The following is a 25,187-nucleotide window of genomic DNA, read 5'->3' as shown; positions in this document are numbered from 1 at the left end:
CATCCCCTGACGCGTGTTGACAGATTTCTATATTTAGACAATTCTCCTACGTACTGAAATCATTCTTTGGTCCACATAAGTTCACTCTAAACTCTAACAACTTATTCATCGTGAATTGCTAGATTAAGTTGTGTTTACAATATTCGTTGGTCGTATTTCAATAAGTGAGCTGAGAATGGATTTACCTGATCCAATGACAGCATGCACCATTGCGAGTAAACCTATATAAACCAATATTCTTCTGCGTGACTCGCGAAATCATTGCCGTGTGGCTGGTATTTCAGTTCAAAGGACAGGAAAGGGGGACAAACTTGTTTGTTACATTTTATAACCTTTGCGACATGTGCTTGAAAAATTAGGTCAGTGTGCTTGTGCTTCCAGGGTGTACATTAACCAAGTGCTGTGTACATTAACCAGGTGCTGTGTACATTAACCAAATGCTGTGTACACTAACCAGGTGCTGTGTACACTAACCAGGTGCTGTGTACACGCTGTGGTAGAAACTGTGTGAGGTAAGGATTTTTAGTCACAACCTTACTAAACTGTTTAAATGTTTGAACTGATCACATTAGACTGCAGGGTTCTCCAAACTTTTCAGTTCGGGGGCCAGAGTTTCTTTAAGGCATCTCTTCGGGGAGGGGGTACCTCCCGAAGAACGTCTACCGCCCCCCCCCCTAACGAAATATAATTTAGATAGAAATATTTGCAAATTTCAAGTGTCCACCCCCCCTCCCCCCGCCCCACCCCCACGGAGAAAAACTGGAAGAAACGCTTTCGGGGGTCGATAACACTCTCAAATTGTTCTTCACGTATTTCATTCTTGAAAATGTTTGTTCACACAGGTATGTTGTTTCAAAATTTGAAAGGTACTTTGATGCAGAACTTTTAATATTAGGAAAGTCTTCCTTGTGCAAAAACTTAGGAAAATTAATCTGCCCTTCTTTGAACGTGTCTCTAAGGAAGTCATTTTCTTTCAATTCAATGACCTCCAGCTGCTGTTCATCTTTGCAACTGGCCACATTTGCATCATATGGGTTTGGAGACCCCTGCATTAGAGTATAGCTAGATATACTAGCACTACTTTATATTATAGCTAGATTTATAGGCCCACAGCGCTCTGTGACCGACACCCAACGCCCCGACACCTAGCGCCCCGGTGACCGCCTACCACTTGAGAATAATTGTTTTTAGCAACAACACCAACCATCACGTCATCCAGTAGCGTACGCAGGGGGGGGGGGGGGGGAGCAGGGGAGCGGCCGCTCCCCTTCTGGCCATTTTCAGCAAAGTGGCGCCTTTTTGGAAACTTTTTAAACTCAAAGTTTTAAACAATGATATTTGTTAAAAAAATATTTTTGGTCGGCACATCTATGTAAATCAAAAGATTTCTTTTCATGCAGCAATTAAGCATTATTGTACTAGTCTAATAGTGTCTACGTTTACAACACGTATTAATAGCTGCATCAGTTTTTCATTCTAAAAATAACCATTACGATGCATTCTAATGTTTAAAAAAACCTCTACGGGTAGTATCACTTGGCAAGAGGGGTGTTAAGTAAGTTTAAGGCAACTGTATAATGTATTTGCTTACGAATAATTGAATTAGAAAATGTTATACATAAAATTTCACACATAATTACTTTATGTATACAGTTTGAATCGTGTGATTAATTTAAAAAAAATTACAATACAGAAACAAATACAACTGATGTAGCACCTCTATTTAAATTTACTTACGAGCAAACTGCGTAGTGGTGGGGAAATTTTGACAAGGTCAACAACGTCATCACGATGAAGTAGTAGTATTCTAACAGTTTGGGCTAGAGTGATTACGATTACAAATTATATGAAACAGTTACAACCACCCCTCCCCCATGGACCCCTAAGTAAAAAAATATTGCTACTTATTTAAATCTATTTCTGTAATATATATTTGTGTAATATATATTTGTATAATATATATGTATGTTTAGAACAGTCATCTAAAAACTGACGCTATGTTCACTCTGAGTTGGTTATCTCCCCCCCCCCACACCTCACTGTAGAGCGACATTAATGTCACACCTAGGTATACACTGGGTTGGATAATTGACCTAAAGTGACCGGTCAGTGGTGAATGAATTACTCAAAATTTGACAGAAGGTAGAGAATTAGAGTCTAGATCTTTTACTTACATGTGAAATTTCATTTATCTATCTGAAATAGTACTTAAGTTATAGGCTTTTGAAAAATTCAAAGTAGAAAAAGTACCACTTCCGGTTATCGGAAATCGCTCAAAAGTTGATACGGATCTACGATTTTGATAAAATACTTATATAAGAAATTTCATCAACCTAGCTTAACCGTACTCAAGTAATCGTGTTTACACACAGACACACACACACACACACACACACACACACACACACACACACACACACACACACACACACACACACACAGACATACGGAAAAGATTGCAAAATTATGTTTTTCCGTATCAGTGAGGTGTAAAACGTCGAGATTTGTAAAAATCTCGATTTTTTTTTTGCACGATTACAATACTTTCTCTATATTTCGTATATACGAGAAAATAAAAATGATCTTTTAGAACACAAAGAAGCAGTAGTTAATTAAAAATATATGATCTGAACTAAAAGACCTATGTTTAGTTAAATGTATGCTGTCATTCCCAGTGTTTTCTATTATATCGAAAAGCGTGGTTTTATACCAACTCTAAATTTTAAAAACTTTCATTATACTGTAATTTTTTAGCATTTATGATGACGATGTATTAAATTCTGATTATAGACAAAAACATTTTGTAAACACGAATAGTGTTAAAGAATTTCATTATATTCTAAAGTAATTATTTATTTGTTTTGACATTTATAACTAAATATGTAGATATATACATATTTATATTAAGAGAGTGATTATTTCCCCTATTTCACTTGTCTTAAAAAATTTCCCAGGAATTATTATGTAAGACATCTTTTTACAAGAATTACAAAACAGATTGTGTTACGTTCATTGTTTTTGGTTGTAGTGTGTTTATATATTTTTTTGTTTAAATTGATACAATTTTTGTTTTGTCGGCCTACATTGTGTGTTTTTTCTTATTTCTTCAGACTGCTACTTTCAATTCATTTTCCCACGTTTTCTTTAACTTGCTTTCGCCTCTGTTTGTTTGTTTGTTTTTCCAATCAAATCTTGCGATCGAAATTTTGGGCACTTCCCAGTTAGCTAGCGCGCTGAAATTTTCAGGGAAGCTTTGTTTCGGATGACAATAGAATATTCAACTGTTATTATTACTAAATTGATCCATGGAAACATTTTATTGATCATTTTATACCCCTATATAATTGTACAAAAAACGTGGGGGAAAAAGGGACATAACCCAGTAACTGTAATTTGATGAAAACAAGGTTCGGTACTCTCCCTCTTTTTCTTACTGAGTTGTTGTCACTCGGTGTTTGTCTACAAACAACCAGAACGTAACAACTGGTGGCCAGTATGGGGGAGACGATATGGTCGAGTGGTTGGGCACACGATTGCTAACCCACTCGACACGGGTTCAAATCTATGTGTTCTAGTCAGTAACGTATTCACACAACGTGTTTTTTACGAGTTGTCTTTTTACGAGTTGTCTTCGTTTACCCAAAAAAAAAGTGAAAAGATAAAATCGATAGCAAGATTTCAATGCAAACAAACAGACAAAGACTAAAAAGTAGAAAATAATTATCATTAAAAAAGTTTAAAAAAACCCACGTTTTCTGATTGAGCTAAAAAGTAGAAAATAAATGCTATACATCACAATAATGCAAGCGATCACTCTATTATAAGCGATGAAAAACGTGGGGCGCCGTGATTTTCTTACAGTTTCTAATACTGTTGACTCTCTACAAGCTCCCTAATAAAAGTCAATAGTATTATCTAATCAATAGTAATATAACTTTTACTTCGGCGCCCCACGTTTTTCATCGCTTATAGTAGAGTGATCGCTTGCATTATTGTGATGTATAGCATTTATTTTCTACTTTTTAGTTCAATCAGAAAACGTGGGTTTTTAAAAACTTTTTTAATGATTATTATTACATCATAGCGACGTAATGACATACAGCTAGTAATTATATATATATAAAAATTCGGCGCCTTCCTTTGCTCTTTTCGCTCCCCCTACAACGAAAACCTGGATACGCCTCTGACGTGATGATAAGATCCCTAGTGACACGTGACAAATGTCATGATCCTTAGTGACTCGTAACAAATGTCTTAAGATCTTTAGTGGCTCGTGACAAATGTCATAAGATCCTTAGTGATTCTTGACAAATGTCATAAGATCCTTAGTGACTTGTGACAAATGTTATAAGATCCTTAGTGTCTCATGACACATGTCATAAGATCCTTAGTGACTCGTGACACATGTCATAAGATCTTTAGTGATAAATGTCATAAGATCCTTAGTGACTTGTGACACATGTCATAAGATTCTTAGTGACTCGTGACACATGTCATAAGATCCTTAGTGACTCGTGACAAATGTCATAAGATCCTTAGTGACTCGTGACAAATGTCATAAGAACCTTAGTGACTCGTGACACATGTCATAAGATCCTTAGTGACTCGTGACAAATGTCATAAGATCCTTAGTGACTTGTGACAAATGTTATAAGATCCTTAGTGTCTCATGACACATGTCATAAGATCCTTAGTGACTCTTGACAAATGTCATAAGATCCTTAGATATAAATGTCATAAGATCCTTAGTGACTTGTGACACATGTCATAAGATTCTTAGTGACTCGTGACACATGTCATAAGATCCTTAGTGACTCGTGACAAATGTCATAAGATCCTTAGTGACTCGTGACAAATGTCATAAGAACCTTAGTGACTCGTGACACATGTCATAAGATCCTTAGTGACTCGTGACAAATGTCATAAGATCCTTAGTGACTTGTGACAAATGTTATAAGATCCTTAGTGTCTCATGACACATGTCATAAGATCCTTAGTGACTCTTGACAAATGTCATAAGATCCTTAGTGACTCGTGACACATGTTATAAGATCCTTAGTTACTCGTGACACATGTCATAAGATCCTTAGTGACTCGTGACAAATGTCATAAGATCCTTAGTGACTCGTGACAAATGTCATAAGATCTTTAGTGACAAATGTCATAAGATCATTAGTGACTCGTGACATATGTCATAAGATCTTTAGTGACAAATGTCATAAGATCATTAATCACGTTTGAAAATTGTCAATAAAACTTCTACAGGTTTACATTGGGTTTTGTGCTGGTTGACGTACAGTTTGCTGGATGACGTACAGTTTGCTGGATGACGTACAGTTAGCTGGATGACGTACAGTTAGCTGGATGACGTACAGTTTGCTGAATGACGTACAGTTTGCTGGATGACGTACAGTTAGCTGGTTGACGTACAGTTTGCTGGATGACGTACAGTTTGCTGGATGACGCAGAGCACTACGAAAAACGGCATGTCAACTCCATCTCAGTTCGCTCCTGGCTCCGACGGATATGTGACCGGCACTGACGGATCTGTTACCGGCTCTGACGGACGTGTGACCGGCTCTGACGGACGTGTGACCGGCTCTGACGGATGTGTTGCCGGCACTGACGGATGTGTTACCGGCACTGACGGATGTGTTACCGGCACTGACGGATGTGTTACCGGTTCTGACGGATGTGTTACCGGCACTGACGGATGTGTTACCGGTTCTGACGGATGTGTTACCGGCACTGACGGATCTGTGACCGGCTCTGACGGATGTGTGACAGACAATACGACTCCAACGATGTATGTACCTGGTCCATCGCTGGAAGAACATTTTATTATCAAACGATACACATACCCAGTTGACAGACACCGGTCTACTGATGACAGACCAGATGACAGACACCAGTCTCCTGATGACAGACCAGATGACAGACCAGATGACAGACCAGATGACAGACCTGATGACAGATCAGATGACAGACCAGATGACAGACCAGATGACAGACACCAGTCTCCTGATGACAGATCAGATGACAGACCAGATGACAGACCAGATGACAGACCAGATGACATACCAGATGACAGACCAGATGACAGACCAGATGACAGAGACCGCTGTGCTGGCCAAGAGAGCCGAGTGTTTGTCCCCATCACGATTATCCTGGTGTGTTACGTCACCACCTTCATCTCGCTGTCCCCCCTCTCCACCCAGTACTTCACATCCCGGCTGGCCCGCACCAACCTCACCGCCGGTCCGTCTGCTGACCACTGCAGCAACGTGTCGGTCCAGCAAGACGAGCCAGACGTCCAGCGGCGGGTGGCCGACATGAGCCTGTACGCCACACTATGCACCGGACTGCCGGCCGCCGTCTGCCTGCTCTTCATGGGATCCTGCTCGGACTATGTGGGTCGGAAGCCGCTGCTCGTTGCCACGCTAGTCGGCGGCACCACGCGAGTCGCCAGCCTCGCTCTCATCATCCTTTTCGACCTTGACCTCGAGTGGTATTTTCTGGGCTCGGCCTTGGACGGGCTTGCCGGTTCGTTCTACGCCCTGTCCCTGCTGGTGACCGCCATGATAGTTGACGCCACGCCCACTCACTCCAAGCGGGCCGTCAGACTGGCGTACGTCGAGGGCTTGCTGCTCGTGTTTGGCGCATTATCTCAGGTCAGTTGGGGTCAAGGGTCAGCTGGGCCACAGGTCAGCTAGATTTGCACGAATGAGTTACGGACGGATGTAAATAATATGTCTTTTACGTTTATTTAAGGTCAATTCATTATGTAAAGTCTTAGGTTAATTTAGTCCCTACAAACAAAGGTCAATTTATTCTGTACGTTATTAGGTCAATTTAGTATGTTCAATCTTTGTACAACCTTAGATAAATTAATGTTTTCGATCTTAATTTAGCGTGTGCAATCCTGAACTATATTAGCTACGCCTTCCGGCTTTCTAAAGAGAGTAGGCGTAGGGGTGCCATGACAAATCATCTCAGGACAAATGATCTCAGACAAAATATCTCAGACAAAATATCATAGACAAAATATCTCACAGCAAAATTTTAATAGTATGTACGATGATTTTAGTTGATTTGAACTTTTTAAAAATTGACTGTCAATAAGGTTTTGATTACTTTTTACGCATATATATATATATATATATATATATATATATATATATATATATATATATATATATATATATATATATATATATATATATATATATATATATATATATATATATATATATATATATATATATATATATATATATATATATATATATATATATACTAGCGTACCCGTCCCCGCGCGTTGCCGCGGGTATAGTAGAAAGTCCGACGAAATATATAAGAAGGGTTTCATCCATGCGTTACCAATCCTATATTCTTAGACTCGTGACATTTTTTTCTAAAAGTGAGTTATTTAAATGGAAACAGTTCCTGCGCTTGGATCATAAATATCGGGAAACGGGTTTACCTACACTACCGCATGAAAACATTGAGTGTACATTAATCACTCATCGAAATAAAATGGTAGAACACACTTCGGTGACCACCCATGTATCAGAGACGTAGAGGGGCGCTCTCAGGAGCCCCCCCCCCTGATTACACTACCGCATAGGCTCGGCGTACGAATCCTGTCTCCTTAAAACTAACAGGTGCCATCGTGCCAAATAGCATCCTATTAACAATGACGCAGATAGCGTCATTCGCTAAAGGGACACTGTATTTGTTATTTAACACGTAAAAAAATTATTAGACGTGTTTTAAACATCAGTGTGACTGATGCAATATGTTCTAATGGTCTATTATTAGATGCTCGATCTCAATTTTTGATTGGATTATCTAAAAATAGATGCTAATTGCATCATTCGCAAAGTAACGAAACTGTTTGGATTTTTTTTACTGACAAAAAGAAGCATCCCAGTTAATAATCTAACCTTGGTTAATTTTTCTGATTATTTATTAAAATAAAACGTATTAAATGGCCCTCAGCGGCCAATGTGAGCCTTTGGGGGCCAAAACAGACATTTTTATTTGCAGCCTAATCGCACCCTACCAGGGCGCCAGAGGACACGCCTGATTCAATTTAGTAAGCGTTTGTAACGACCCATCCTATTCATTGTCTATCACACTGTTTAGACCGAACGTATTCACCATAGCGCTCACGAGAAAGACCATGGGCCAAATCGCATCCTGCCGGGGGGCCTTACATGCAAAATTAAATCCCCCTCCCCCACCACCCACCCATCCCTATTTCACCCTCCCACCCCAGAAACCTCGGGAGTATTCATCAACTCCCTAAAATTTTATGGCACCGGGATAAACTGTGTCGAACCGCAATCGTCTTTTATTTTTATATACCGTATACAGAGAAAAATCCCACCATCCCGTGGCGCCGCCCTTGCGAAATTAATTTAAAAAAAGATTTTTTTTACAGAAACCTTCCCTGGAGTGTTCTAATCAACTCCCCAAAGTTTTATGGCGATCGGATTAACGTTTGTGAGACAGCAGTCGACTTTTATTTTTATTTACCATATATAGAGAAAACAAATCGCGCCCTGCCGGGGCGCCACCCCTGCGAATTTGAAAATGTTTTTAGCGCAGAAACCTCCCCAGGAATATTTTCAACATCTTCCCAAAGTTTCATGGCGATTGTGTGAACGGTGTCACAGCGAATCACTTTTATTATTTTTATATACCATACGTAGAGAAAAATCGCACCCTCCCGTGGCGCCGCCCTTGCGGAGTTAAAAATGATTTTTTTACAGAACCCTTCCCCAGAATATTCTAATCAACTCCCCAAAGTCTCATGGCTATCGGACTAACGATGTCAAACCGCAATCGACGTTTATTTTTATATACCGTACATAGAGAAAAAACAAATTGCGCCCTGCCTGGGCGCCACCCCTGCGAATTTGAAACATTTTTTTCCGCAGAAACCTCCCCAGGAATATTTACAACAACTTCCCAAAGTTTCACGGCGACGTGATGAGAGGTATAGTAATGCATAAAAGACAGACACACACATACAGACAGACACACAGACATACTAAGCTTTATATATATATATATACTAGCGTACCCGACCCCCTCGCGTTGCCGCGGGGATAGAAGAAAGTTTGACGAAATATATTAGAAGGATTTCACCAACGCGTTATCAATTATATGTTCTTAGACGCGTGACCTTCTTTTCTAAAAATGATTTATTTAAATGTAAACAATGCCTGCGCTTGGATCATAAATATCAGGACACGGGTTTACCTACACTACCGCATGAAAAACTTGAGTGTACATTAATCACTCACCGAAATGATATGGTATAACACACTTCGGTGACCGCCCCTGTGTCAGAGACGTAGAGGGGCGCTCTCAGCCCCCCCCCCCCCCGATTACACTACCGCATAGGCGCGGCGTACGACCCCCGGCTCCTTAAAAGTAACAGGCGCCATCGGCCAAATAGCATCCTGTTAATAATGATGCAGATTCCGTCATTCGCTAAAGTGACACAAATGAACAGGGCTTTTTTCTTTAACACGTAAAAAAATTAGTTGACCTGTTTTAAATATCAGTGTGACTGATGCAATATGCTAGCGTTACTAATGGTCTATTATTAGATGCTCGATCTCAATTTCTGACTGGATTGTCTAATAATAGATGCTTATTGCATCATTCGCAGAGTGACGAAACTCAACAGTAGGCTCCTCATATTCAAAAAGTTATTTTTTCATCTTTGGCAAGGTGACGAAACTGTACAAAAGGATTTCCTCGCGTTACAAAGTTATTTTTAGAAGCCTGTTGTAGTTTTACCGCTGAATATAGTAGTACCCCTTATACGCTATGCAGGACGCTCGATTAACGGATGCCAAGTGCCAACATAGTCACTCTAAAACTCTGGGCGCCAAACCGTGTATTGACGAAAGTTGTAGCCTATATGGTGCCGCCCATAAGAAACTTTAGTTTTCTTTTTCGCAGAAATATTCTCGGGATGAACCGCATCCGAGTTTTATTTCTTATATACCGTGTATAGATTTAAAAAATCGCTCCCCCTCCCCCGGGGGGCGCCGCCCTTGCAATATTAAACAATATTTTTTTGCAGAACCCTACCATTGAGTAACCTAATCATCTCCCCAAAGTTTCATGGCACACGGATGAACGGTGTGAAACCGAAATTTTAAAAACCGTATATAGAGAAAAATCGCAGCCTCCCGTGGCGCCGCCTTTGCGAAATCAAAAAAAGGATTTTTTTTTACAGAACCCTTCCCTGCATTGTTCTAATCAACTCCCCCAAAGTCTCATGGCTATCGGATAACGGTGTCACACAAAAATCGACTTTTATTTTTATATACCGTATATAGAGAAAAATCGCACCCTCCCGTGGCGCCGCCCTTGCGAATTTAAAAATGATTTTTTACAGAACCCTTCCCTAGAGTTTTATAATGAACACCCCAAAGTTTCATGCCTATCGGATAAACGGTGTCACTGCAATTCACTTTTATTATTTTTATATAACGTATATAGAGAAAAATCGGACCCTCCCGTGGCGCCGCCCTTGCGAAATTAAAAATTATATTTTTACAGAACCCTTCCCTAGAGTGGTATAATGAACTCCCCAAAGTCTCATGGCTATCGGATGAACGATGCCAAACAAAAATCGACTTTTATTTTTATATACCGTATATAGAAAAAACAAATCGCGCCCTGTCGGGGCGCCACCCCTGCGAATTTGAAATTTTTTTTTCCACAGAAACCTCCCCGGGAATATTCTCAACAACTTCCCAAAGTTTCACGGCGATGTGATGAGAGGTGTAGTAATGCATAAAGGACAGACAGACAGACACACAAACAAACATTGCTTTTATATATATATATATATATATATATATATATATATATATATATATATATATATATATATATATATATATATATATATATATATATACGGTTTTTTACTGATCGGATAGCGATACAAGAATCCGTGATATTTATTTATCTTTAATACAGTGATCCAGGCAAGATATAATGCAATCAAGTAAAAGTATCTGATCTCTCACGTTGAAGTTGAGAGAACTAGTCGCGTCATTTCTTAACAACACAGGCTAGTGAAATCATACATTACGTATTAATACAATTGGTTTCTATTCTAAGTGTAAGCCCTGCTGGGGGGGGGGGGGGATAACTAAAATCTACCCATCTAGGTTTATTTAACTACTGTCCTGTCAGTGCAAGTCCGGCTAAACCCAGACTGGTTAATAACCTTAGCCTAAATAAAAAAAAAAAACTTTAACAATTTATAAATTTTTTTAAATGGAACCAATCAAAATTAGAAAAAAAAGATAAAAAACCACAGATACTAAACAGAACAGACGTTAACGTCACAAAACAATAAAGGCCTACACAAAACAATATACACAAAACACCCAGCCAAGTTGCACAAGCAACATCACTGCAAGCACGAGGTGTCCACACAGAAACTGACCCGATCTACATCTCGCCTCGGGTCAAAAAGAAAGAAATTATCCGAGCGGTCAATTTTTATACTGACCGCTTCGGGCGGAAGGGGTGACCCCCTAGCCGCTGTCCAGTGGACCATTCACGCACAGATTCGCCCTCAATAAGATAATACAATGATAATTCCACTTAATAGAGTGATTAATTAGAGTGTTAAATAGCCTTTTAAGAGGTGGGGGTGCTAATCGAAAGTTTGAGGGGGGTGTAAATCGGAAATTGAAAGTTTGTCCCCGGGAAGGGTCGTTGCGCCTCTGGGGGTGACACCATTAAGTGCCGCACCGGGTGACACCCAACCTCGCTACGCCACTGGTTACAGTTACAATATCCTACAATACACTTTAATACAAGTGTCCCCCCCCCTCCTGCTACGCCTTTGCTTGTATTCTCGAATTAGATAATTTATAATAGTGTTGGGATCTAATAGAAAGAACGGTTCTATTAAAGCTTTAGCCAAAAGCTAATAATGTATTGTAACGCATCAAACAATTCAAGAAAGAAAATTTTACACATTGGAAAGCCATCTTTCTTTTAAAGCTAAGCCCTGATCCATGACCTAAGTTGAAAGTTCAAGCTTCATGCTTACGACCAGCTGTCCTAATATAAGTAGATAATTTAGGCAGTTTCTTCCAGACAGGCAGCACCTCCGAACGAAATGGAATTTATATAGAAAGTGTATACTTTTATTGGTGTCCGCCCCCACCCTCGAAAACAAAATTCTGGAAGAAACACTGAATTTCGATACATTTAGTCCATACACTCCCAGGTCTGTATTCGCCAGTAAAGCCAAGCAGATGGCCCGAGGGTGAGGGTGACCACACGCCGAGTGTGCTGTGCCTGGTTCTAATTGTTTCCATCTCCCCGGCAGGTGGGCATGGGCTACCTGATCAAAGAAACTGGTTATCTGGTGCCTGCTCTCGTCTGCTCTGGCTGTAGCGGTCTCGCCCTGATGGTCACGTGTTGTCTGCCAGAGACGCTGGTCGAGAGACGTCAGCTCAGCTGGTCGCCATGGAAACACATCAAGCAGGTCGTTAAGTTAGCTCCACATCACACAGTTAGCTCCACATCACACAGTTAGCTCCACATCACACAGTTAGCTTCACATCACACAGCTCCACATCACACAGCTCCACATCACACAGTTAGCTCCACATCACACAGCTCCACATCACACAGCTCCACATCACACAGCTCCACATCACACAGTTAGCTCCACATCACACAGTTAGCTCCACATCACACAGTTAGCTCCACATCACACAGTTAGCTTCACATCACACAGCTCCACATCACACAGCTCCACATCACACAGTTAGCTCCACATCACACAGCTCCACATCACACAGCTCCACATCACACAGCTCCACATCACACAACTCCACATCACACAGTTAGCTCCACATCACATAGCTCCACATCACACAGCTCCACATCACACAGCTCAACATCACACAGCTCCACATCACACAACTCCACATCACACAGTTAGATCCACATCACACACCTCCACATCACACAGTTAGCTCCACATCACTCAGTTAGATCCACATCACACAGCTCCACATCACACAGCTCCACATCACACAGCTCCACATCACACAGCTCCACATCACACAGCTCCACATCACACAGCTCCACATCACACAGTTAGCTCCACATTACATAGCTCCACATCACACAGTTAGCTCCACATCACACAGCTCCACATCACACAGCTCCACATCACACAGCTCCACATCACACAGCTCCACATCACACAGTTAGCTCCACATCACACAGCTCCACATCACACAGTTAGCTCCACATCACACAGCTCCACATCACACAGCTCCACATCACACAGCTCCACATCACACAGCTCTACATCACACAGTTAGCTCCACATTACATAGCTCCACATCACACAGTTAGCTCCACATCACACAGTTAGCTCCACATCACACAGCTCCACATTACACAGCTCCACATTACACAGCTCCACATCACACAGTTAGCTCCACATCACACAGTTAGCTCCACATCACACAGCTCCACATCACACAGTTAGCTCCACATCACACAGTTAGCTCCACATCACACAGCTCCACATCACACAGTTAGCTCCACATCACACAGCTCCACATCACACAGTTAGCTCCACATCACACAGCTCCACATCACACAGTTAGCTCCACATTACATAGCTCCACATCACACAGTTAGCTCCACATCACACAGTTAGCTCCACATCACACAGCTCCACATCACACAGCTCCACATCACACAGCTCCACATCACACAGCTCCACATCACACAGTTAGCTCCACATCACACAGCTCCACATCACACAGCTCCACATCACACAGCTCCACATCACAGTTAGCTCCACATCACACAGTTAGCTCCACATCACACAGTTAGCTCCACATCACACAGCTCCACATCACACAGTTAGCTCCACATCACACAGTAAGCTCCACATCACACAGCTCCACATCACACAGCTCAATATCACACAGCTCTACATCACACAGTAAGCTCCACATCACACAGCTCCACATCACACAGCTCCACATCACACAGCTCCACATCACACAGCTCAACATCACACAGCTTCACATCACACAGTTAGCTCCACATCACACAGTTAGATCCACATCACACAGTTAGATCCACATCACACAGCTCCACATCACACAGTTAGCTCCACATCACACAGTTAGCTCCACATCACACAGCTCCACATCACACAGCTCAACATCACACAGCTCCACATCACACAGTTAGCTCCACATCACACAGTTAGATCCAAATCACACAGCTCCACATCACACAGTTAGATCCACATCACACAGCTCCACATCACTCAGTTAGATCCACATCACACAGCTCCACATCACACAGCTCCACATCACACAGCTCCGCATCACACAGCTCCACATCACACAGCTCCACATCACACAGTTAGCTCCACATCACACAGCTCCACATCACACAGTTAGCTCCACATCACACAGTAAGCTCCACATCACACAGCTCCACATCACACAGCTCCATATCACACAGCTCCATATCACACAGCTCCACATCACACAGTTAGCTCCACATCACACAGCTCCACATCACACAGTTAGCTCCACATCACACAGCTCCACATCACACAGCTCCACATCACACAGTTAGCTCCACATCACACAGCTCCACATCACACAGCTCCACATCACACAGTTAGCTCCACATCACACAGCTCTACATCACACAGCTCCACATCACACAGCTCCACATCACACAGTTAGCTCCACATCACACAGCTCCACATCACACAGTTAGCTCCACATCACACAGCTCAACATCACACAGCTCCACATCACACAGCTCCACATCACACAGCTCCACATCACACAGTTAGCTCCACATCACACAGCTCCACATCACACAGTTAGATCCACATCACACAGCTCCACATCACACAGCTCCACATCACACAGCTCCACATCACACAGCTCCACATCACACAGTAAGCTCCACATCACACAGCTCTACATCACACAGTTAGCTCCACATCACACAGCTCCACATCACACAGCTCCACATCACACAGCTCCACATCACACAGCTCCACATCACACAGCTCCACGTCACACAGTAAGCTCCACATCACACAGCTCTACATCACACAGTTAGCTCCACATCACACAGCTCCACATCACACAGCTCCACATCACACAGCTCCACTTCACACAGTTAGCTCCACATCACACAGTTAGCTCCACATCACACAGCTCCACATCACACAGCTCCACATCACACAGCTCCACATCACACAGCTCCACTTCACACAGTTAGCTCCACATCACACAGTTAGCTCCACATCACACAGCTCCACATCACACAGCTCCACATCACACAGTTAGCTCCACATCACACAGTTAGCTCCACATCACACAGCTCCACATCACACAGTTAGCTCCACATCACACAGTTAGCTCCACATCACACAGCTCCACATCACACAGCTCCACATCACACAGTTAGCTCCACATCACATAGCTCCACATCACACAGCTCCACATCACACAGCTCCACTTCACACATGACTCAGCTAATCATTAATTCAGCTTCATTTAATTTAAATTTAATACTCTTTGCCTGCAGACCTTTGGATTTTATTGTTCTGAGGGTCGAAAAAGGCAACAATTTCTGTTTGGACTCGGAGCTTACCTAAGCTTAACTATGACCAACATTGGTAGGCAGAGCGTGGAGACTTTGTATGAGCTGGCCCGGCCTTTGTGTTGGACATCTGTCGATATTGGGATTTACTCCTGTACCAAAATGGTAGGCCAAACCTGATGTATAACATCCTGCTCCCAACTCCTGTCAACTGATTGTATGTCATCGCAACATACTTGCACAAAGAAATCCAATATACAAACGTATATATATATATATATATATATATATATATATACAGACCTGTTTATGTTCGACAGGTTGTCCAAGCGTTGGCAGCGGTCTTGTTCCTTAAAGTCTTGAAGGGTCGTCTGCCACTGGAAGTGACCGGCATGTTGTGTACACTCAGTGCACTCCTTGGCTTCATGATGGAGGCCTTCTCCACCTCCACCCTGTGGATGTACATCTGTAAGTCTCCACCCTGTGGATGTACATCAGTAAGTCTCCACCCTGTGGATGTACATCTGTAAGTCTCCACCCTGTGGATGTACATCAGTAAGTCTCCACCTCCACCCTGTGGATGTACATCTGTAAGTCTCCACCCTGTGGATGTACATCTGTAAGTCTCCACCCTGTGGATGTACATCTGTAAGTCTCCACCTCCGCCCTGTGGATGTACATCTGTAAGTCTCCACCCTGTGGATGTACATCTGTAAGTCTCCACCCTGTGGATGTACATCTGTAAGTCTCCACCCTGTGGATGTACATCAGTAAGTCTCCACCTCCACCCTGTGGATGTACATCTGTAAGTCTCCACCCTGTGGATGTACATCAGTAAGTCTCCACCTCCACCCTGTGGATGTACATCTGTAAGTCTCCACCTCCACCCTGTGGATGTACATCTGTAAGTCTCCACCTCCGCCCTGTGGATGTACATCTGTAAGTCTCCACCCTGTGGATGTACATCTGTAAGTCTCCACCCTGTGGATGTACATCTGTAAGTCTCCATCCTGTGGATGTACATCTGTAAGTCTCCACCCTGTGGATGTACATCTGTAAGTCTCCACCTCCACCCTGTGGATGTACATCTGTAAGTCTCCACCCTGTGGATGTACATCTGTAAGTCTCCACCTCCACCCTGTGGATGTACATCTGTAAGTCTCCATCTCCACCCTGTGGATGTACATCTGTAAGTCTCCACCCTGTGGATGTACATCTGTAAGTCTCCACCCTGTGGATGTACATCTGTAAGTCTCCACCTCCACCCTGTGGATGTACATCTGTAAGTCTCCACCCTGTGGATGTACATCTGTAAGTCTCCACCCTGTGGATGTACATCTGTAAGTCTCCACCCTGTGGATGTACATCTGTAAGTCTCCACCTCCATCCTGTGGATGTACATCTGTAAGTCTCCACCTCCACCCTGTGGATGTACATCTGTAAGTCTCCACCCTATGGATGTACATCTGTAAGTCTCCACCCTGTGGATGTACATCTGTAAGTCTCCACCTCCACCCTGTGGATGTACATCTGTAAGTCTCCACCTCCGCCCTGTGGATGTACATCTGTAAGTCTCCACCCTGTGGATGTACATCTGTAAGTCTCCACCTCCGCCCTGTGGATGTAAATCTGTAAGTCTCCACCTCCACCTGTGGATGTACATCTGTAAGTCTCCACCCTGTGGATGTACATCTGTAAGTCTCCACCCTGTGGATGTACATCTGTAAGTCTCCACCCTGTGGATGTACATCTGTAAGTCTCCACCCACACCCTGTGGATGTAAATCTGTAAGTCTCCACCATGTGGATGTACATCTGTAAGTCTCCACCTCCGCCCTGTGGATGTACATCTGTAAGTCTCCACCTCCCCCCTGTGGATGTACATCTGTAAGTCTCCACCTCCACCCTGTGGATGTACATCTGCAAGTCTCCATCCTGTGGATGTACATCTGTAAGTCTCCACCCTGTGGATGTACATCTGTAAGTCTCCACCTCCACCCTGTGGATGTACATCTGCAAGTCTCCATCCTGTGGATGTACATCTGTAAGTCTCCACCCTGTGGATGTACATCTGTAAGTCTCCACCTCCACCCTGTGGATGTACATCTGTAAGTCTCCACCTCCACCCTGTGGATGTACATCTGTAAGTCTCCACCCTGTGGATGTACATTTGTAAGTCTCCACCTCCACCCTGTGGATGTACATCTGTAAGTGTCCACCTCCACCGTGTGGATGTACATCTGTAAGTCTCCACCCTGTGGATGTACATCTGTAAGTCTCCACCCACACCCTGTGGATGTAAATCTGTAAGTCTCCACCATGTGGATGTACATCTGTAAGTCTCCACCTCCGCCCTGTGGATGTACATCTGTAAGTCTCCACCTCCACCCTGTGGATGTACATCTGTAAGTCTCCACCTCCGCCCTGTGGATGTACATCTGTAAGTCTCCACCCTGTGGATGTACATCTGTAAGTCTCCACCTCCGCCCTGTGGATGTACATCTGTAAGTCTCCACCCTGTGGATGTACATCTGTAAGTCTCCACCCTGTGGATGTACATCTGTAAGTCTCCACCATGTGGATGTACATCTGTAAGTCTCCACCATGTGGATGTACATCTGTAAGTCTCCACCTCCACCCTGTGGATGTACATCTGTAAGTCTCCACCTCCACCCTGTGGATGTACATCTGTAAGTCTCCATCCTGTGGATGTACATCTGTAAGTCTCCACCCTGTGGATGTACATCTGTAAGTCTCCACCATGTGGATGTACATCTGTAAGTCTCCACCTCCACGCTGTGGATGTACATCTGTAAGTCTCCATCCTGTGGATGTACATCTGTAAGTCTCCACCCTGTGGATGTACATCTGTAAGTCTCCACCCTGTGGATGTACATCTGTAAGTCTCCACCTCCACCCTGTGGATGTACATCTGTAAGTCTCCACCCTGTGGATGTACATCTGTAAGTCTCCACCCTGTGGATGTACATCTGTAAGTCTCCATCCTGTGGATGTACATCTGTAAGTCTCCACCCTGTGGATGTACATCTGTAAGTCTCCACCTCCACCCTGTGGATGTACATCTGTAAGTCTCCAAGCGTTGGCAGCGGTCTTGTTCCTTAAAGTCTTGAAGGGTCGTCTGCCACTGGAAGTGACCGGCATGTTGTGTACACTCAGTGCACTCCTTGGCTTCATGATGGAGGCCTTCTCCACCTCCACCCTGTGGATGTACATCTGTAAGTCTCCACCCTGTGGATGTACATCAGTAAGTCTCCACCCTGTGGATGTACATCTGTAAGTCTCCACCCTGTGGATGTACATCAGTAAGTCTCCACCCTGTGGATGTACATCTGTAAGTCTCCACCTCCACCCTGTGGATGTACATCTGCAAGTCTCCATCCTGTGGATGTACATCTGTAAGTCTCCACCCTGTGGATGTTCATCTGTAAGTCTCCACCTCCACCCTGTGGATGTACATCTGTAAGTCTCCACCTCCACCCTGTGGATGTACATCTGTAAGTCTCCACCCTGTGGATGTACATTTTTAAGTCTCCACCTCCACCCTGTGGATGTACATCTGTAAGTGTCCACCTCCACCGTGTGGATGTACATCTGTAAGTCTCCACCCTGTGGATGTACATCTGTAAGTCTCCACCCACACCCTGTGGATGTAAATCTGTAAGTCTCCACCATGTGGATGTACATCTGTAAGTCTCCACCTCCGCCCTGTGGATGTACATCTGTAAGTCTCCACCTCCACCCTGTGGATGTACATCTGTAAGTCTCCACCTCCGCCCTGTGGATGTACATCTGTAAGTCTCCACCCTGTGGATGTACATCTGTAAGTCTCCACCTCCGCCCTGTGGATGTACATCTGTAAGTCTCCACCCTGTGGATGTACATCTGTAAGTCTCCACCCTGTGGATGTACATCTGTAAGTCTCCACCCTGTGGATGTACATCTGTAAGTCTCCACCATGTGGATGTACATCTGTAAGTCTCCACCTCCACCCTGTGGATGTACATCTGTAAGTCTCCACCTCCACCCTGTGGATGTACATCTGTAAGTCTCCATCCTGTGGATGTACATCTGTAAGTCTCCACCCTGTGGATGTACATCTGTAAGTCTCCACCATGTGGATGTACATCTGTAAGTCTCCACCTCCACGCTGTGGATGTACATCTGTAAGTCTCCATCCTGTGGATGTACATCTGTAAGTCTCCACCCTGTGGATGTACATCTGTAAGTCTCCACCCTGTGGATGTACATCTGTAAGTCTCCACCTCCACCCTGTGGATGTACATCTGTAAGTCTCCACCTCCACCCTGTGGATGTACATCTGTAAGTCTCCACCCTGTGGATTGTCCAAGCGTTGGCAGCGGTCTTGTTCCTTAAAGTCTTGAAGGGTCGTCTGCCACTGGAAGTGACCGGCATGTTGTGTACACTCAGTGCACTCCTTGGCTTCATGATGGAGGCCTTCTCCACCTCCACCCTGTGGATGTACATCTGTAAGTCTCCACCCTGTGGATGTACATCAGTAAGTCTCCACCCTGTGGATGTACATCTGTAAGTCTCCACCCTGTGGATGTACATCAGTAAGTCTCCACCCTGTGGATGTACATCAGTAAGTCTCCACCCTGTGGATGTACATCTGTAAGTCTCCACCCTGTGGATGTACATCTGTAAGTCTCCACCCTGTGGATGTACATCTGTAAGTCTCCACCCTGTGGATGTACATCTGTAAGTCTCCACCTCCGCCCTGTGGATGTACATCTGTAAGTCTCCACCCTGTGGATGTACATCTGTAAGTCTCCACCCTGTGGATGTACATCTGTAAGTCTCCACCCTGTGGATGTACATCAGTAAGTCTCCACCTCCACCCTGTGGATGTACATCTGTAAGTCTCCACCCTGTGGATGTACATCTGTAAGTCTCCACCCTGTGGATGTACATCTGTAAGTCTCCACCATGTGGATGTACATCTGTAAATCTCCACCTCCACCCTGTGGATGTACATCTGTAAGTCTCCACCTCCACCCTGTGGATGTACATCTGTAAGTCTCCACCTCCGCCCTGTGGATGTACATCTGTAAGTCTCCACCCTGTGGATGTACATCTGTAAGTCTCCACCCTGTGGATGTACATCTGTAAGTCTCCACCCTGTGGATGTACATCTGTAAGTCTCCACCTCCACCCTGTGGATGTACATCTGTAAGTCTCCACCCTGTGGATGTACATCTGTAAGTCTCCACCTCCACCCTGTGGATGTACATCTGTAAGTCTCCACCTCCACCCTGTGGATGTACATCTGTAAGTCTCCACCCTGTGGATGTACATCTGTAAGTCTCCACCCTGTGGATGTACATCTGTAAGTCTCCACCTCCACCCTGTGGATGTACATCTGTAAGTCTCCACCCTGTGGATGTACATCTGTAAGTCTCCACCCTGTGGATGTACATCTGTAAGTCTCCACCCTGTGGATGTACATCTGTAAGTCTCCACCTCCATCCTGTGGATGTACATCTGTAAGTCTCCACCTCCACCCTGTGGATGTACATCTGTAAGTCTCCACCCTGTGGATGTACATCTGTAAGTCTCCACCCTGTGGATGTACATCTGTAAGTCTCCACCTCCACCCTGTGGATGTACATCTGTAAGTCTCCACCTCCGCCCTGTGGATGTACATCTGTAAGTCTCCACCCTGTGGATGTACATCTGTAAGTCTCCACCTCCGCCCTGTGGATGTAAATCTGTAAGTCTCCACCTCCACCTGTGGATGTACATCTGTAAGTCTCCACCCTGTGGATGTACATCTGTAAGTCTCCACCCTGTGGATGTACATCTGTAAGTCTCCACCCTGTGGATGTACATCTGTAAGTCTCCACCCACACCCTGTGGATGTAAATCTGTAAGTCCCACCATGTGGATGTACATCTGTAAGTCTCCACCTCCGCCCTGTGGATGTACATCTGTAAGTCTCCACCTCCCCCCTGTGGATGTACATCTGTAAGTCTCCACCCTGTGGATGTACATCTGTAAGTCTCCACCTCCACCCTGTGGATGTACATCTGCAAGTCTCCATCCTGTGGATGTACATCTGTAAGTCTCCACCCTGTGGATGTACATCTGTAAGTCTCCACCTCCACCCTGTGGATGTACATCTGTAAGTCTCCACCTCCACCCTGTGGATGTACATCTGTAAGTCTCCACCCTGTGGATGTACATTTGTAAGTCTCCACCTCCACCCTGTGGATGTACATCTGTAAGTGTCCACCTCCACCGTGTGGATGTACATCTGTAAGTCTCCACCCTGTGGATGTACATCTGTAAGTCTCCACCCACACCCTGTGGATGTAAATCTGTAAGTCTCCACCATGTGGATGTACATCTGTAAGTCTCCACCTCCGCCCTGTGGATGTACATCTGTAAGTCTCCACCTCCACCCTGTGGATGTACATCTGTAAGTCTCCACCTCCGCCCTGTGGATGTACATCTGTAAGTCTCCACCCTGTGGATGTACATCTGTAAGTCTCCACCTCCGCCCTGTGGATGTACATCTGTAAGTCTCCACCTCCACATGTGGATGTACATCTGTAAGTCTCCACCCTGTGGATGTACATCTGTAAGTCTCCACCCTGTGGATGTACATCTGTAAGTCTCCACCATGTGGATGTACATCTGTAAGTCTCCACCTCCACCCTGTGGATGTACATCTGTAAGTCTCCACCTCCACCCTGTGGATGTACATCTGTAAGTCTCCATCCTGTGGATGTACATCTGTAAGTCTCCACCCTGTGGATGTACATCTGTAAGTCTCCACCATGTGGATGTACATCTGTAAGTCTCCACCTCCACGCTGTGGATGTACATCTGTAAGTCTCCATCCTGTGGATGTACATCTGTAAGTCTCCATCCTGTGGATGTACATCTGTAAGTCTCCACCCTGTGGATGTACATCTGTAAGTCTCCACCCTGTGGATGTACATCTGTAAGTCTCCACCTCCACCCTGTGGATGTACATCTGTAAGTCTCCACCTCCACCCTGTGGATGTACATCTGTAAGTCTCCACCTCCACCCTGTGGATGTACATCTGTAAGTCTCCACCTCCCCCCTGTGGATGTACATCTGTAAGTCTCCACCCTGTGGATGTACATCTGTAAGTCTCCACCCTGTGGATGTACATCTGTAAGTCTCCACCTCCACCCTGTGGATGTACATCTGTAAGTCTCCACTTCCACCCTGTGGATGTACATCTGTAAGTCTCCACCTCCCCCCTGTGGATGTACATCTGTAAGTCTCCACCCTGTGGATGTACATCTGTAAGTCTCCACCTCCACCCTGTGGATGTACATCTGTAAGTCTCCACCTCCACCCTGTGGATATACATCTGTAAGTCTCCACCTTCGCCCTGTGGATGTACATCTGTAAGTCTCCACCTCCACCCTGTGGATGTACATCTGTAAGTCTCCACCTTCGCCCTGTGGATGTACATCTGTAAGTCTCCACCTCCGCCCTGTGGATGTACATCTGTAAGTCTCCACCCTGTGGATGTACATCTGTAAGTCTCCACCTTCACCCTGTGGATGTACATCTGTAAGTCTCCACCTCCACCCTGTGGATGTACATCTGTAAGTCTCCACCCTGTGGATGTACATCTGTAAGTCTCCATCTCTGCCCATGACTTCTCATGATCTCGTCTAACACATCTCTCGTGGTGTCTATTGTCTAACACATCTCTCGTGGTGTCTATTGTCTAACACATCTCTCGTGGTGTCTATTGTCTAACACATCTCTCGTGGTGTCTATTGTCTAACACATCTCTCGTGGTGTCTATTGTCTAACACATCTCTCGTGGTGTCTATTGTCTAACACATCTCTCGTGGTGTCTATTGTCTAACACATCTCTCGTGGTGTCTATTGTCTAACACATCTCTCGTGGTGTCTATTGTCTAACACATCTCTCGTGGTGTCTATTGTCTAACACATCTCTCGTGGTGTTTATTGTCTAACACATCTCTCGTGGTGTCTATTGTCTAACACATCTCTCGTGGTGTCTATTGTCTAACACATCTCTCGTGGTGTCTATTGTCTAAGACATCTCTCGTGGTGTTTATTGTCTAACACATCTCTCGTGGTGTCTATTGTCTAACTCATCTCTCGTGGTGTCTATTGTCTAACATATCTCTCGTGGTGTCTATTGTCTAACACATCTCTCGTGGTGTCTATTGTCTAACACATCTCTCGTGGTGTCTATTGTCTAACACATCTCTCGTGGTGTCTATTGTCTAACACATCTCTCGTGGTGTCTATTGTCTAACATATCTCTCGTGGTGTCTATTGTCTAACACATCTCTCGTGGTGTCTATTGTCTAACACATCTCTCGTGGTGTCTCTTGTCTAACACATCTCTCGTGGTGTCTATTGTCTAACACATCTCTCGTGGTGTCTATTTTCTAACACATCTCTCGTGGTGTCTATTGTCTAACACATCTCTCGTGGTGTTTATTGTCTAACACATCTCTCGTGGTGTCTATTGTCTAACACATCTCTCGTGGTGTCTATTGTCTAACACATCTCTCGTGGTGTCTATTGTCTAACACATCTCTCGTGGTGTCTATTGTCTAACACATCTCTCGTGGTGTCTATTGTCTAACACATCTCTCGTGGTGTCTATTGTCTAACACATCTCTCGTGGTGTCTATTGTCTAACACATCTCTCGTGGTGGCTATTGTCTAACACACCTCTCGTGGTGTCTATTGTCTAACACATCTCTCGTGGTGTCTATTGTCTAACACATCTCTCGTGGTGTCTTCCAGCCGCAGCTGGTGGTCTGCTGTACCTGGCTGCCATCCCTATACCGCGAGCTCTAGTGTCGACCCTCGTCAACACGACTCAACTAGGTAAACATAGACCGTTATATCGTCTCTTGATGTGTTGATGTGTGCTGGTGTGTTGTCTCTTGATGTGTGCTGGTGTGTTGTCTCTTGATGTGTTGATGTGTGCTGGTGTGTTGTGTCTACATGTGTTGATCAGGGTTGGTGTGTTGCCACAGGTGCCCTATTCTCAAGTCTCGCCACGTTGGAGGTAGTGTCCAACATGAGCGTGTCGCTGCTGTACACCGTCATCTACAACAACACACTCTCCAGCTTTAGAGGCGCCGTCTTCACCGTCATGGCGGCTCTATGTCTCGTCTGCTTCGTCATGCTTGGGTTCGTACAACTCTCTGTCCTCTAGTTATATTTAGTCGAAATGTTGACAACTGACCAGACGCTGAAAATCTTTCAGGCTTTTCTTGTGGTGTAAACCTAGACCAAGCAACAAGTCCTTGGATGATTCACCACACACAAGTCACTTAATCAGCGTAGAAGCAGACGAGAGATCGCCTCTGTTGAAGAATTAAAGACAGAATTGCATGGATATTAAATGGTAGCTGCCGAAATTATCTTCAAGAGAAAACAATACTAAAATATAAATAAATATGTATATATACAAATATAGGCATGTATATATATATATATAT

At 44.2% G+C, this 25,187-nt stretch overlaps 1 protein-coding gene across 1 annotated transcript; it reads left to right on the top strand.

The window, feature by feature from the left end:
- Positions 1-85: 85 nt before the first annotated feature.
- On the top strand, positions 86-25,187 carry LOC131943936 (proton-coupled folate transporter). The gene is made up of 10 exons (XM_059304322.1): positions 86-512; positions 5,266-6,671; positions 12,386-12,544; positions 15,652-15,831; positions 15,987-16,157; positions 18,799-18,901; positions 20,012-20,173; positions 24,484-24,567; positions 24,720-24,876; positions 24,953-25,187. The coding sequence occupies exons 2-10, from the start codon at positions 5,460-5,462 to the stop codon at positions 25,065-25,067; spliced, it is 2,343 nt and encodes a 780-aa protein (XP_059160305.1). The 5' UTR covers positions 86-512; positions 5,266-5,459; the 3' UTR covers positions 25,068-25,187.

This window comes from Physella acuta, unplaced genomic scaffold (genome assembly GCF_028476545.2).
Source record: "Physella acuta isolate Inbredline_101_S28 unplaced genomic scaffold, ASM2847654v3 ptg000473l, whole genome shotgun sequence".
Taxonomy (NCBI): Eukaryota; Metazoa; Mollusca; class Gastropoda; family Physidae; genus Physella; species Physella acuta.
This window is presented reverse-complemented; position numbering and strand designations above follow the sequence as displayed.